This window comes from Coptis chinensis, chromosome 9 (assembly GCF_015680905.1).
Source record: "Coptis chinensis isolate HL-2020 chromosome 9, ASM1568090v1, whole genome shotgun sequence".
Lineage (NCBI taxonomy): Eukaryota > Viridiplantae > Streptophyta > Magnoliopsida > Ranunculales > Ranunculaceae > Coptis > Coptis chinensis.
The window spans coordinates 69277276-69291762 of NC_141464.1; the positions used below are offsets into that span (position 1 = coordinate 69277276).

General features: G+C 33.2%; 1 protein-coding gene and 1 long non-coding RNA gene across 2 annotated transcripts; both read right to left on the reverse strand.

Moving 5' to 3' along the window:
* Positions 1 to 1846: 1846 nt before the first annotated feature.
* Positions 1847 to 2372, reverse strand: LOC147477661 (uncharacterized). Its single transcript, XR_015207615.1, has 3 exons — positions 2207 to 2372; positions 2060 to 2135; positions 1847 to 1959 (listed from the first exon to the last, which is right to left on the reverse strand). It is a non-coding gene; the product is annotated as an uncharacterized LOC147477661 (long non-coding RNA).
* A 6335-nt stretch (positions 2373 to 8707) lies between these two features.
* LOC147477662 (uncharacterized) lies at positions 8708 to 14239 on the reverse strand. Its single transcript, XM_086586052.1, has 6 exons — positions 14227 to 14239; positions 12797 to 13836; positions 9897 to 10666; positions 9618 to 9795; positions 9096 to 9174; positions 8708 to 9027 (listed from the first exon to the last, which is right to left on the reverse strand). The coding sequence occupies exons 1-6, from the start codon at positions 14237 to 14239 to the stop codon at positions 8708 to 8710; spliced, it is 2400 nt and encodes a 799-aa protein (XP_086442178.1).
* Positions 14240 to 14487: the final 248 nt, after the last annotated feature.

Sequence of the window (14487 nt, forward strand, 5' to 3'; positions counted from 1 at the left end):
TTTTTAGTTGCACCATTTTAAGTTTGAAATCATAATACCATTCACATAATGAAGAAAAACCAAATTAACTCGTAAAGGACATGTAAAAACAGAATTATTAAGAAAATTCAAATGTCAACTTATTTTCTCCATTGTTCATTGAAGAAAGTCATACATACGAAAACAATCTAATATCTTCCAACTGAATTGTTGGCCGTTATTCGAATAACATATTGGCTACGAATCATGCTGCATCAAACTAAATTATCGGCATCTATTCCAAATCATTGTTCTGCATATTGAATGAAAAGTTTTTCAAAGTAAGTTATTTTGTAATTTAAAAGTTACATCAAATTGTTTAAATAATATTTTGAACACAATACCTTTGATTATGGAGTTTTTCGATTTTTTTTTGGTTGGAGAGACCTCATCTATAGGATTCTTGTTTTTATTTTTCTTTTTATTTGCTCCATTTTCCTGTATTTTTGGCATGTACAAATTTAAATATGAAAATATTTGACCAATGGTTGTAAGGGAAGTTAGTTTAAAAGATAAATACCTGTTCGATAATTTGAATGTCCATTTGTGTCGGGTTTCTTCTATGTTTTTCTTATCCATTTTTTCTTCCAAGATATTGTTTACACTGAATGTTGGATAGATTTCATGCATACTGTACTCATTTATCACAACTTTGAAGATGTATGTCTTTCCAGTGTTTTTCTCTAATTCTTCTTTAATTTCATCCCAACTATTGCCCTGGATTGTAGAAATAAAAATGCATTAATATAAATTTCTAAAAAAAATTTACTTGGTATCAATAAAAAATTGCATATATACTTGCCTTTAAACTCATCTTTTTAATTTTGTCAAATGGTTGTTGCACTATGTCTTCTGCTTTATTTCCAAAAACAACAAATGCTGTTTGATTTGTTTCATCTTGCACACAAAGTTTAAGATAGTACATGTGTATAAAGAGAACATAACTGATCAGATTAGTAACATATAAACATAATTTGATTTTAAAATTTCAATTTGTTTACCTCTCAGATGGTTTATTGTAAGTAGTTTTACAATCCTTGCAGTATGGCTCATCCCCATTTTCCACATGTTTGACAGTACAGAATTGGCAAGATTTGTAATTCCAATGACTTCCAAAAAGCTTTATAAATTTTGCTTTGCAAGTAAATGACTTTATGCTACAAATAAAATGATTTATGTATCAGTATAAAAAACATAAAATACTTTTTTTTTTTAAATCTCTTCCAGAATCTTTATTTCAGACTAACCTGGTTGCATCTATCTCTGCCTAATTGAATTAGGTCAGATATGGTTACCCTGTCTTTACTAAGTAGTTCAGAAATTGTAGTAGGTTCACCCTCTTTGTCTACCTCAAAATGTACTTTAAAGTTACCGGTATCAAATCTGCATCAAAACAGTTGGTTTGCATAAATATTACTAAAAGAAGTAAAAAAAAAAACAGTTTATTCACTATTTGAGCTATTGGTATATGAATATATAGGCCATTTTAAAAGCATTTAGCTTCATAAGCAATAACTCATAACTTTAGCTTCTAAACCTTAATTTCTCTTTTCAAACTCAAACTACATATGCATGATGATGAGAAAAAATTAGTACGGTAATATAGTATGCATTCACAAATCTTAAGCCGGCTTTTTATAGTATTTTACCGCTTTTTCATCTCATTTGATTGAGGTATATCCAAATTCAAATATATTTGAGTTGCAGATCATTGTTTTTTAAAAAGCCCCTGAACACATATATAAAGAAATAATAAGATTAGATAATAGTTAGTAATAAATCATTTAAATAGATCAAATTGGATATAAAAATATTTGCATACTTCCAATTCTTTTCATATATAGTGATGATAAAATAACAATGACAATTCTATCCGAATTCTTTAGGTTTGCAAATCTTTTGGAGTCTTCACCCCATAAAGCAATCTTGATTTCATAGTTCCTGTAAAAATAATTAGTAATTAAAATTCATAGTCACTACAAAAAAATAAAGTAATTATGTTTAAAAATTATTTTTTAAATTAAAAAACATTGTGTGCTACCTTTCATTCATTAGTGTGACTTCCCTGAAACCATACGGGCTTTGTGCTGAAACTTTTGTCAAAAGTCCGATAAAATCTGGTTTTTTCAAATTAATATTAGTACATAATTTTTTTTTGGAAAATAACATTATTCAATCAGTAACATACCAACTGTGTTGAATGCATTGACGTAGTCTTCTTTTTTTTGCATGAATTCTTCAAAATCAACAAATGAAAACTTGTATTGTCTGAATTTTTTTCCATCTTCCTTTGAAACAGTTACAACTGTATCCTTTTTAAAGGAAATGGTGAAATTGGCCCTCATCGGCTCATATTGAAATTTTGCTGCCTTAACCTCAAAATTTTCAAAACAATAAATTTCTCCTTGTTTGATTATTTTTTCAAAGGAGTTTTGGATTTCCTTGTCGATTTTAGCGTGAATTTGATTTTCCTGTAATGACACGGTTTTAATACAAATATGTTAGATAATACAGGGGAAAAAACATGCTATTAATGGAATATTTATGGATAAAATTTAAGAGAGATAGTAAACTGTTTATGTTCAAGAATGACAATAAATTGCAAACAATAATATATTGAAAACATATCATGACTTGACTCTAATAGTAAAATTAGATCAAATAACTTTTACCTTTTCATCAATCAATATCATCTTAATTCCAAAAACTTTTTCTTTATACCTTGCTATCCACATTTTGCTTACTCGTGTTATTATTTTGCAAGATGATGAGTAAAGGTTAAGCTCGTCCAAAGTTTTGCACTTCCTCACCATATCGTCTAATCTCTATAGCATAAAAAGTGCTTCTAAATTAGTCCTTTCATCCATGTATTTTTTCAAACATAGCTCAGGTTATTGAGAAGTATACATGGATATATATATATGTATCATTATTTAGTCACGTTATACCAATAAATAATCACAGATCTGATTAGATAATATACTCGTATTCTTATATACCCCGACCAACTAACAAAGTGGTGAAACCCAAAATTGAGCATCCTAAACAAATATAACATAGCCGAAACAAATATGAAAAGTATAACAAAAAATATATTATCAGCTACATACCGTGAACACGACCAATTTAACTCAAAGTACTTTAAAGTGCCAAGTTACCAGCCAAGAAAAAATTAACATAGCCAATGCTCCCACATAGATAGAATGGTAAACTATTATTCGTACCAAATGGTGACTAATCATGCAAAAATTCAGAAACTACATAACTGATCTACACACAAAATTTTTTCACAGGTGGAGTGATTAACTGTAATGGATGCTTGCATTACCCTTGAAGAATATACTAACATATACATCCATTACCCTTGCATACTGGAGTGATTAACTTAGAAATAATTAGAACTATTGTGCAAGCATCTTTACATGTACATCGACAAACAATCATATATGCAGACTTGAGACGATCATGTCGAAAGAGTAAACTTGCTTGTACAGCGCTGACCGTTGTACATACATAATCAATATTGGCTCTTGAGACACATTTGTGTAACAAATCAGACATTTCAAAGTGGAAAAAATGAACCTAATATTCAAAGCTAACAATCTGATAAACCATAAAGGTGTCACAGCCCGAATTTCTAAACAATTAAAAAAATGAATATTTGAAATATAAATATCTCAAACATCACTATATTCAATTGTCTAAAAACCCAAGCTATGACGGGGTGGATACTACACATGCCAAAACCGAAAACCCACATCATAAAAAAATCTTAACAACAAAAATAATCTCCAAAAATTCTCTTTATTACTTTATAAAAAAAGTCTATCTTCCGTCCCAATAAAACATCAAACCACTCTAAGAATAACAGGTCTTCAACATCGTATTTTCATGTCATATGAAAAGAAAACTACGTTATTACATACTTCCAAAATATCAGACCTAATAAAATAAACTCCCGGACTGCTCCAGATCAAATCCAAATCAAACGCCGCGGTTCCAGTGCCTTCCACCTATGTTCCCAAGAACACACCCACGTTGCCAAAACAAAACAAACATGGGTCAACAAAATGGAATTTGATGGTATGAGTAGACTAACCACATATAAACATTATCATACTTTAATTATCCAAACAATCACTTTATATTTTCCCATTACTGAATCATTCTCAGCTTGGAAGACAGGTAGTTCCGTCATTTCAACCGGCATAGTTTCTTCCCAAGCAAGACTTCTATTTTATTAACTCATTATAATAACTTGTTTTAATAACTAAGTCATTGAATTAAAACTTCCGATATCATTTCTGCCAGTATAAGGGTAGGACCGCGTCCCTGCACAAAATGTTATTAAGTCCTATCCTCCTGCAAAAGAAAGTTAGAACTTCTATATAACATATGTAGATATTATATTAGGTATTCAAAAGAAAACCCAAACACTCTCATAATCAAATTAATACCACTAACCCGCAAGGCGAATATCTTAGTTCCTCTCTAGGGCAGTCCAAACAATCTGGTCATTCATATATAACGCTAACGGGCCATTTATGGCACATTCAATAAATGCCCACCTAATATATGACATCAGTAGTCATAAAACTCAATTCCAAAACTTAAGGCGTAGAGAGTTCTAAAAGAGTGCCATAAGTTTTGTTTACGCATTATAGAACTTTATTGCATATATTATTTCAGAGAACGAAAGAGTATCTTGATTCATGTATATTTTGTTTAAACGTTATTAATTAGATTGATGTCCAAGTGTTATAACGTTGCATATCATAAAAACTGAAATATCACATAGTAGTTAATACACATACACACGTATATATAACGGTTTTAGCCTAAAGCCAAGCATGCTAATAGCCCTAGACCTATCCTAATAACCCAAATCATAATCCGAGTTAAAAGGTCAAATTGGGTTAACTGGTCAAAGTCAACCCTAGTCAAAGTCAACCCTGGTCAAAGTCAAAGTTGACCTGCCAAGGGTCAACAGCAGTCAATCAGTCTAAACTTATCTAACCCCAAAAGCCCAAAGCCTAAAGCCCATAGTCTAAACTTAAATCAAAAAAATAAAAATCCAAAAGTTAAAACATATAAGCCCACCACGATTTGGCCCAAGCCCAAATCGAAATGTACTGTTCATCTCCTTCCTCACAAAACTTCCACCAGCGCTTCCACCGCCTATACAGCCACCACCGGCCATCCATATCTAACAAAAACCCAGCAGTTTGGTTCATGGAGAAAAACCCCATGCATGTACCTATACCAAAAATTCATGATTCTATTATACTGTAAAAAGTCACGACCTACGCCATTAACACTCTGTAAAGCTCCAATCGTCCCCTCTCCAGCACCCAATCGACCACCAATACATCCACCTCAACCCAACAACAATCTCACAACAAAAATCCAAGCAAAAACACTAATTCAAACAACAAAAACGCAGGACGGTTTGGTTTGGTTTGGGCGCCATTACCACTCCTCCAGAGCTTCAACAGCCCCCTCTCGCGACACCAACAACCAATTATCACCAAGTATAACCCTAACAGTTCCAATCACAACCACAATAGTCCAACTCACAAAAAAAATATATAATCAGAACGATTTATTGGTTTAACTTAAGCCGCCATTAACGCTCTATTCCGAGCTCCGGCAGATTCAATCCAGAGTTTCAGTTATTAACCAAATCCCTATGCTAACATATAACCAAATTCAATAGTTATACCAGAGGAGAGAAAGATAGAAAAAAGACAGAAAAAATCGAAACTGTATCAAAACACAGTATGAGCACAGACCATTTTCCAGTATCCAACAAATAACGAGAAATTTCTTTTTTTTTTTATAAAAGAAGTTCATAAAGTATCTACTCACAGTTTTTAAAACCGAACAGCTTCCCGAAAGCGATACCCCGAAAGATCGACGTCGACTGTCGTGCGGAAAGACTATCTTCCTCGTTCAAAACCTTTTCAGTAAAACTCTCTCTCTTTTTTTTTTCTAAAACTCTCGCTGTGTTTTTCCCTCAAAAACTCTATGTGAGAAAACTCACCGAAAAACAAGGACAACACTTATCTATTACTTACGGGACTTTTATCCGTAACCGTTGGATATCCTATATCTGTTTTATCTATTTTCATTATTATTTTCATTATTATTATTATCTTTATTATTATTATTATTATTATTATTCTTAGGAAAAATAAAAGAATAAAAACACGGGGTGTTATAAAAGGCATGAACCTATTGTTAATCAACACTATTTGACAATATATGGTGTCTTTGAAATAAATAAATAAACAAAAAAAGCCCTCCATATTTGAAACCAAATCCAAGTACAATGATGACTTCTCCATATTTGAAACCAAATCCAAGTAAAACGTTCAATGGTGTATTATTATGGTAAGCAATGCTACAAAATTTTGATACATCATTCAATTGAATGAAACAAATATAAAAGGGGGAAAAAATGAGCAATCAAAGTCTAGAAACAAAATCGATAAATATATCAAATCAAAGAAAATCCAAAATGGATTATTAAACGTTTTGATGTATGGGTTACTGGGGTTAGAACTTAGAAGCTAAAAGACCTTGTGTATGTGCCTTATGTTGCTTCCCATTAATAGTTTTCTAATTTTATGTTGAACGGAAGCATGAGTTTCATATATAATATAAAGTTAATTCAATGTTGTGATTGTAACTGTAGTCAATAAAACTGTGTAATATATATTCATACAATTAATTGCATGAAAATAAATTCTTGACTACTAAATCATAAATCAGTTATAGGATCAAAAGAACCCATTATCATACCTTTTGCAATATTCTGCTAACGTGCTCGCCTCTTCCGCAACTCGATACCTAAACAAAATAAAGGAACCAAAATCAATAATTATGAAAATAATTCATGATGACTTTGCATTTTCACTGGTATCAATCCACCATCATCCACTTTTACTGATTCTAGAATGTAACTAATTGTTTAGACAATCAAATTTTGGAAAAATATAAACAATCATTATAAGATATACGAACTTAGTGTTGCTAAATAAACTTGTAAGTACTGCTACTATTTGAAATTCAAGCATTCAATCGAGCAGGATTTACATCAAATAGGACTGATAAGACGTAAGAATAATTGGGGTCATGGCATACACAAAAAAGGCAAAACAATATTTGTAGGGTACTTTTGAATAGTTCAGAATTTACCTTTGAATTTGTAGGGTAGGCTCCTTTTGTTTTAGTGTTTTATGTTATATAATCGTGATGGATTTATATAGGTTTAGTATTAAGTTGATTTATTGAACTGATTGAGTAGAAAAACAGATAAACATTAATAGTAATAGAGTCCTACTAAAAAACAACATTAACAGTAATAGAGTCCTATTAAAATTGAAAGATTTAGTTAGAGATTTTGTTGAACAGATAAACATTAATAGTAATAGAGTCCTAAAAAAAAACAATAACAATAATAGAGTCTTACTGTAAGATTTAGTTAGAGATTCTGTTGGTTATAGTTTTGTGTCCGAGTCTGATAAAGTTGGACATTCAGGTGTGATTTGTGCCGTATTCATACTTGCTGCCAGTTGTAAGTAGTAATAGAGTCCTATTAAAATTGTAAGATTTAGTTAGAGATTCTGTTGAACAGATAAACATTAATAGTAATAGAGTCCTAAAAAAACATTAACAATAATAGAGTCTTACTGTAAGATTTAGTTAGAGATTCTGTTGGTTATAATTTTGTGTCCGAGTCTGATAAAGTTGGACATTCAGGTGTGATTTGTGCCGTATTCATACTTGCTGCCAGTTGTAAGCTTTGAGCCAATAGCATAACAACCTCTCTTGCTTCCTCTCAGCCTCTAGCTTTTTCTTCCTAAAGGTTGCTGCTCCATGTACTAATTAAACCTTGTTGGTTCAGCAAAACTGCTGCTGCTGCTCTTTTGCCTGGGACTGTCATAAATATGGCCTTGGTGCTATCATGCTCTGTGATGTCCTTTAAACGAAGTTTCTTCCTTTTGCTCTGTCGGTAAATTACATTTTCTACTCTTGGATGAATCACATGTCGTCAATAATTTGATACTGAACATTTCAATAGCAAAATTCGGATGTCAAGTCCTAAAATGTTGGCATCTCTTTCTATTTTAAGCTGTCTTGTTTCTATTCGGATGTCAAGTCCTAAAATGTTGGCATCTCTTTCTATTTTAAGTTGTCTTGTTTCTACAGGTTAGCAATCAACCAAGCTTCCAAACCCTGATTTTTCTCCACCACCTCCAAGTCTTCCAACTGCAATATCTAATGTGGAATCACCTAAGACCTGGTCATTAAGCAACTAAGACAATCCTTTTGTGTTTCTTGTTTAGGTTAAGAAACATTGATAATTAAATATATCATCGTCTCCAACAGACCAAAATAACCACTGAGAAAACAAAAAAAATGGAAATACAAAGAATATAAACACCAAAATAGTTAACTTCATAATAATGGTAGATTCAAAATTTATATAGAAAACCAAGTAAAAAGGCTACACCACTTAAAGCAACATAGAAGTTGTAATGAACTTTCTTGGAGTAAATCAACTACCTAATATCCCCTATAAGGTTCTCCTGCATTAAAGAAGACCAAAAGCATAGTAAGGATAAGTTATTAAAAAGTTAAAAAACACCATAAAGTATTTTTTGTTTGAAATACAGTACCTTCCTCAGATTGCTTGAAAAACTTCTTTATACACAATGTTTTGTGTATATCCTTTTGGCTCGTCATCTTCGCTTTTGATTAGAAATTTTAGCCCCTGTCTAGTTGTCGTTCTCGAAACAGCAACATATAACTGCCCATGTGTGAAAATTGGACGTGGTAAATAAACACCAACATGGTTAAAAGTTTGTCCTTGACTCTTGTTTACTGTCATTGCGTAACACACTTTGATGGGGAATTGTTTCCTCTTGAAGACAAACGGCCACTTTGTGTCAGTTGGAGATAGGACAATTCTTGGAATATAGACAGGTTCACCTATGTTTGTACCTGTAATTATGAATTTGCTTATATGATTGTAAAGTTCCAAATATTTACTAGATCACGTATTTTCTTACCTGTTATAATTTTTGCTTCAATAACTTTGGATCCCATCCTTGTCACAATCAACCTAGTTCCATTACAAAGCCCCGCACTCTGATTCAAATTCCGCATTAACATTATAGGAACACCAACTTTAAGCTCAATGTTATGGTTTGGTAATCCGAAAGCGAAGAGTATTCAAAAATTTCAGTAGGAAAGAGAACGCCCCTGTTCAGTAGACTTTCTTGTAAAACAACGAAGTAATAAGATAATAAAAGTTAAAAACAGTTATTTATATAACTACTTTTTTTAACGTGCTAACCTTCTATAGGACAAAGTGTGTCTGCACTCAAGTAATTCTGTAAATCTCCTGGAAGTGATAAAATAATGTATGAGTTGATTTCATCAATTGTTTCATTCTTGCGGGCCAAGATGCTTCTTTCCTTGAGGTACTTTACAAAACCGTGATTGTTTGCAAAATCTGGATAAATATTTGAAACAATATCTTTAATTGAGTCTTCTGATTAAGGAATAAGAAGATCATCTGGAATCTGTACCCATGTTGGCTCGATATCGTTCTCCATAGAAATTGCTGGCAACTTTCCGTCTCCTAGATCTAGAACCCATTTGCTGAAATCTTCTATAGAGCTAGTTGTTTCTGGATCAACATTGTCACTTTTTAATCTCATGTTTTGAGTCAGATGAAAAACTTTACATTCTCCCCAGATTTTAGATCTGTCAAATAGAATTAAACATGGCAAAATTAAAAATTGTTCAAGGTTACTAAATGAATTATTTGATAAAATTAAGATTGTTTGATATATTCAAAATGGTACCTGTTTATTGAAGCGTCAACAATGTCACCTCTTTTACCCCTTGGAATAATTGGCAAAATCTGTCTGAAGTCTCCACCCATTAAAAATGTTTTTCCGCCTAAATATTTGTTATTTTCATCCATTATGTCTTTTAAAGTTCTGTCGACAGCTACGAATCCGTGCCTATGAGTCATTGGAGCTTCATCCCATAAAATAAGATCTGCTTTTTGTATTAGCTTCGCCAGTTCTTCATGTTTTGAGATTTTGCATGTCGACTCTTCATTGGTAGGAATTTCAATATTGAACCTAGAATGTGCTGTTCGCCCACCTGGTAAGAGTAGTGATGCTATTCCAGAAGAGGCAACTGCAAGAACAATTTTACCTTCAGATCTTAGCTTTGAGATGATAGTTTTGTACAGATACGTCTTTCCGGTTCCTCCACTGCCGTAAACAAAAAATACACCTCCATTCTTTGAATATACTGCTTGGATGACTAACTGGAATACTTCATGCTGCTCAGTATTAAGGACTTCATGCATTCTAACGTATTCATCACGTAGTGAACGACAATCATAGTCAAGTTCTCCTGCGATCAGTCTATTACCAGTTGGCATCTGGTCTTTCATATTTGGAAATGGGAAGTCATTGACCTTTGCCAAAGTTTTACCTCTTTTGAGCATGATTTTTTCAATCTCGCATAGAGTGTAGTTCTTTATTTTCTCCTCTGATAAAATCAATGTCTGATTTCCATTGATTCTTCTATACTGAAATAACATGTCATCTCCTAGTGCCTAGTGATGTTTTTCCCATAGTTTTTCAGGAAATGATATCTCGCACATCAAAATTAACGTCACAAACAACTCTCGCAATGCTTTAGGACATAACCATCCGCTAGCTTCTTTTAGTGCATCATCAAGCAAACCTAGTGCCTGGCAGGTAAATTTAATTGAACAATTAAATATGTATAGTTTAAAATTAAAATTCAGCATATATTAATTTCAGGAGTTTTTCAAAATAGACAACAGGAAAAAACAAATCTAAGTGTATGTGTTTCCTAAGTTTATTTGTAAAAGTTTTAGGAGAGTCCCTTTTCTTTATTGTCGGATTAAGTATGCTCCTCCAAAAGTGCTTCCACCGTCTCAGCCAACCTATCCACACTCTTGAGATGAAATCTTGGCACGAAAGTCTCTTAGCAAATGTTTTGTAATCGTTACCCTACTCCCTCCAATAACTGCTACCAGTTTAATTTAACTTCATGTTTTAACAGTAATCTATATATATTTAAAATTTTCCTTCTAGTTATCTAGCGTCTAAAGCAGCTTAAGCTTGGAAATGTGACTTGTAGGGACAGGGAAGACATCATGTGCTCGGGTTATCGCTAATCAAGCAGTAAGTAATCAAACACTATTTCCTTAGGGAAGACATCATGTGCTCGGGTTATTGCTAATCAAGCAATAAGTAATGAAAACTATTTCCTTTTTTCCCCATTAATACACACATTTGTCAGTTTCCGCCTATAAATAGACTTACATTTGTGACCCGTTCTACTTGAATTTTTTTTTTTGCTTGCAAGAAATCCTGTTTTCTGTTACTAAATTCAGCTAAACATGATTTACCATGTTTTGTTGTCATATCTATTCCTTTTACTTTATTTTACTTTGTTGTCATGACTCCACCGCTAAAAGAAATGTGTTGTCGCCAAAGGAAGCAACAGGATACTTAGTGATGAGTGATGACCTAATGAGCGGATGGACTGCCTTTCTCAGTTCAACCTTAACCTGCCCGAGTTTTGGGTTAAAGGTAGGGTAAGTTCTAGAAACCCACAGACATCACCCCCACCAATGCAAACACACATAATCCAAAAAAGCTTGCTAAATCTTTTTACAAAAGACAGGACCGGGGTAGGCCTTCATCTTGTCAGCAGGGCCAATCAACAGCTCCAAACCGGGGTATGGATGAACACTACTAACTTACTTCCACATATGCGTCAGGCCATACTTGCTTTGGTTTCTTCTACGTATATCATGTTCATTGTGAGTGCATGAATCCCAAGATGCACGCTGGCGGTCATTGATTTAGAATCCTGCTACTTCTTCTACATGCAATTATTTCTGCATTATATATGAATGTTGTTCTCTCTATATTGAAATAAGAACTTTATGTGTGTAATGTGCAAAACATTCTCTCTAGTACTTTTGAATAGCCTGTAAGACCATGGTTTACATGAGACAGGAATGGAGGCAACCTGGAGAGTACCGACTGAAATGGCTTTCACCTCCACTTTTCCTTACTTTAGGAGGTATTTGACTACATCCAAGTTGCAACCTTCATATGTTCCGGTGAGTCTTTTATTTTTTCTTCTTTACATTCTTTTTATATATTTCTCATTGTGAAGACAGAAGACTCTAATTAATTTAGGCCTAGATACTAAGTTTATGTAAACAGTTGACACCATAAAAAGCTTGTATACATCTTCTATGCCTGTAATCTATATTTTCGTAATTATATGTGGTGACTCTTCAAAATGTCAACGTAGACTTCAATAGAACTCCTTCCATTAGGATATTCATTTGATAATGTGCAGTGGCTTAGACTCCTCAATTAATACCCAGCTATGGGGTTCATCTCTGGTAATGTGGCTTTCAAGTCGAACCACCTAAAGCTGATGCAAGTGTGTTGTCTCCCTTTTGAGTATTTAGAAGATGTAAAAGCTTATATTAGTACAATGAGTCAGTCAGTGTGTGTGTGGTAAACAGTTAAATTATATTTTGGTAAACAGTAATTCAACAATATAGCATGGTAAAAATGACATTTAAATTATATTCATCTAGAAATAACTATGTGTTGACATGATTATGTTGTTTAACTTCCCAAGATCCAACAATTATAATGATATACGAAAACAAAATTTCATAAGTTACCTCACACGCTGCTTTGAAAGTAGGATAAATAGTTCCATTGATTGTTCTGATTTCTTCAAAACTTCTAGGACCTTTGACAATATTAAGCAACATCCGTAAGTAAAATCTCTCCCCTGATGTAGGGTGAGCATAGTAAACACGGCCGATCTTTCTTTTACCCTTTCCCCGTCTAGGAGTCCACACTCTGTCATTGACTTGCCAAACCCATTTAGTGGGAAATTCCATATAAGTAAGTTCTCTAGCAGATGGATACATGGCATTGGCTTTAAACCATTCTGTAAATTTTGTTTTTGAAGCTTTCTCGCGTTTGATGACTTCTTTTGGTAAATCATTGTCACCGTAGTAGACAATTTGTTCTCCTTCAAGATGAAATGGCAACCTCTCTATGCTTGGGTCTCTGTATTGAATTTCAAAGTTCAATAATCTCCAACATGCTTCAGAAGCAGAAAGATAACGACAATCAAGAAAACGTCCAACTTCGTCCACATCTCGAATGATTTGCTTCCCCGTGTCTACATCTGTTGCGACATTCTCAACAATAAAAGTAGTGGCTCTATCTTTGCCCTTGTTAATATATTTGAAAAGATACTTTATCGACCTTGCCTTATTACAATGCTCAACATTTATGTGTGCTTGAAATTTAACACACAAATCGACATTATGTGGTATTACCCACCTATTGGCCAGTTCCTCAGTCTTATCAAACACTTTAACCGTGACTTTACGACCGTTGTTTCTTCTCATATAAACGGTGAAGTCATTGTGATCAATTGTAGTATCACTGTTGAAAGCCTTCGGATAGTGTTTAGAACATTTATTTTCCAACATACATGGTGAGCTTGGATTTTTATCTCCACAGGGTCCGTGTATCATAAACTGTGTAACTGCTGCATACGCAACTTTATCTTTTGGGTCAGGAAGCTCGGCTGATATTAACTTATTTATCTGAGTAGGAGTCTTGGGCTTGGAACAATTATCCAAGAAAAGCAATATATGAGTATGAGGTAATCCTCTTTTCTGAAACTCTATTGTGTATATTGCTACAAAAACAAAGAAAAGACAATAAAAGAATATAAGGTAAGCTTTTCGTATAAGAAAAGATCATTAAATAAAACAGGGCATTAACTACCAAATTATGCAAAAAAACATTTTTTTTGGAAACTATAGGAAAGTATGGATTTTAGTATAACATCTATTTTGAGTATGATACTGCAAAGTAAGTCCTAGGCAAAATGGACAACTCTCATATTTAAGCTTTCAATAGATACACTAAAGAGCCTTTACGTTAGGGAAATATCCCTTAACAATCACAGTTGTCCTGCTCAGATGCAATCTATGGCAGAAGACATGCTTCGAGGACATTATTTTCTTGTTCGGAAAGATTGAAAGTCGGTGCGTCAATTTCAGTCCAATTCAGGGGTTCAAATAACGCAACTTGGCCATGTTAAAGTTAAAAGATTAAAATCTTTATCTCAAGTATAATGTACAATTCAAATTTACAGCTATAACTACTTCTTATTTTATTTTTATTTAATTGTTACAGGATTTGGCCACTGCCTTTATTCAGGTTCTTGGTAATGAGAAAGCACGCAATCAAATCTTCAATATCTCTGGAGATAAATATGTCACGTTTGATAGGTTAGCAAAGGCGTGTGCTAAGGTAATTATAGCAGATAATATAAAAGAATTTA